The following is a 2,056-nucleotide window of genomic DNA, read 5'->3' as shown; positions in this document are numbered from 1 at the left end:
ATTGCTATGGTAACGGAACGCGATCGAATGCACGCACACTGCAATGCTCTAAATGCACACTCAGACACAAGTGTCTACAGTGTCACGCTTGCAGAAAGATTATTCATTGTAGGAACAAATGTCCTCCATACCCATATACAGAGGTTCTCGTGGTTATTCCGCACTCACCACCTCAGTGACTGGCAGAATAGATGGGACCCGTTAATGCAGCTTTATGTGAAAAAGCACCATTCAGGGAATATAACGATACGAGTTCCAGACCAACAATGTTTTTAAGAGCGCTTGTCAATAACTAATTTCGAGATAGACGAGACAAATCTGGTATTTCTCAGGGGTACGGAGGCACAGGGGCGATCGTTTTTGACGGAGCGTTTAGAGTCTACAGGGGTGGCTACGAAGTTCGAGACAGACGTACTTCTAGTATCGGAATGGGTTCCGCGTGGCTGCAACACCGTGATAGGGTTCGACACACTTCAACAACACTTAATTGGAAATACGTGGAACACATCGATATCTCCAGCGAAATTCATCCTCCTGTTACGCCCCAACCGGCATGCGCCAGACTACGTTGACGTTGCAGGAAAAGAATACCATTTCATGAATTCGGATAGGGTTGCAGGCTTGTCATACAAATCACCAGCACAAGCGACCAAAGTGAAATTCGGATTCAACAGTGTTCGATTCGACGCAAATATCACTAAGACGATTAAAAATGTCAAGGTTGAGCAAAAGCTTAAAGAGAGAGCACAACCATCACGACAAGTATACTTTACAAGGGATCCGGTAGTCAATGAAATTGAGTTACTCATAGTCTCATAATACTTCAAAAATGAAAAGCAGAAGACGGGAATAAATTTATCCGTTGGGTCAGCTACATGAAGGCAGTGGTGAAGGATAAAAGTATAGTGCCGCAGAGTAAAGACGACTACGACTACCGAGATACAATAAACTACGGAAAGACCAACAAACAAACTGCGTGAATTGTATTTAAACTACATATGGAGACGGAATTGACGGAACACTGCACCAATGCCATCATTATGACGATGTGACATGGCTAGATCGTACCATCAACTACAGCCCGATGACGATATACTTGCTACAGGAAGGTATTGAGAATGGATGCGCCAGTACGATCTTTGGTAAATTCCCGGATGCAGAACCGTACATGAACGATTTACCTATCCCGACGAAGAATCTAGCGACGGGATCAGTACGCGAATCACTTTCGCATCACTGGGATCAGGTCTTGAAATTTGTTTACATTTGCGCGGACAACGATGTATTCAACTCCAGCCATCCATATACCAACTTTTCTAAGTTGTAGTATGTACCTTGGAAATGCGACGACATTCTTGCAACAAAGAGAAATAGCGTTGTTTATCACACTATCGTTTAAGAATAGAGCATGGCGGGGACCGTATCTACATAACGTTGCTGCCATTTTAGCGCCGCAATCATACCTCACTAAGAAAAGGGCAATATTCAGATGGAAAGCATTCAGATTAAGACACTTCCAGACCTGCTACTGTTTGTCATTCGCAGTATACGCCTTTATTGTTCTTTACCGCATCAGCGTTTTGTAATTATGCCATACGCTGGTAATGAGGCCCTTGGTGCTGCTGCATTTGTACAGATTCCCCCACATTGGGCTCGCGAATACGAGGAAGATGAGGAATGTACTAGGCAATGTGAGACACATCGTGTTCAAATGGGACTGTCATCGGTAGTGGTAGACCCTCTGACACCACGCCTAATTATTACGGAGGACGAAGAAGCAGCGCTATACTGTACACTAGACAGATCTCCGATCCTGTAATACATAACCCAATCGAAAAGCCTGCAACATTATAAGGATATATTCCATAGCAGGTGACAGAATGCATCAATGATTGTTGACTGCATTTTCCATAGAGATTGGAATGGTACACTTGCCTCACCACAGAGTTGTACACTTGCAGAGGAAGGTTCACTTCGTGACCAATTGCAGCATACTGATACACATACTAGAAGTGGTCCACTTAACGATTAATAACATAGTGGTTATTGAACAACA

The 2,056-nt window shown here is 43.7% G+C and overlaps 1 protein-coding gene across 1 annotated transcript; it reads left to right on the top strand.

Moving 5' to 3' along the window:
- The first annotated feature begins 1,526 nt into the window (after positions 1-1,526).
- Positions 1,527-1,841, top strand: SARC_00876 (hypothetical protein). The gene has a single exon (XM_014305410.1). The coding sequence runs from the start codon at positions 1,589-1,591 to the stop codon at positions 1,817-1,819; it is 231 nt and encodes a 76-aa protein (XP_014160885.1). The 5' UTR covers positions 1,527-1,588; the 3' UTR covers positions 1,820-1,841.
- Positions 1,842-2,056: the final 215 nt, after the last annotated feature.

This window comes from Sphaeroforma arctica (genome assembly GCF_001186125.1).
Source record: "Sphaeroforma arctica JP610 unplaced genomic scaffold supercont1.31, whole genome shotgun sequence".
NCBI lineage: Eukaryota > Ichthyosporea > Ichthyophonida > Sphaeroforma > Sphaeroforma arctica.
Note: the sequence above shows the minus strand (reverse complement) of the source record. Positions and strands in the feature narration are given on the sequence as shown.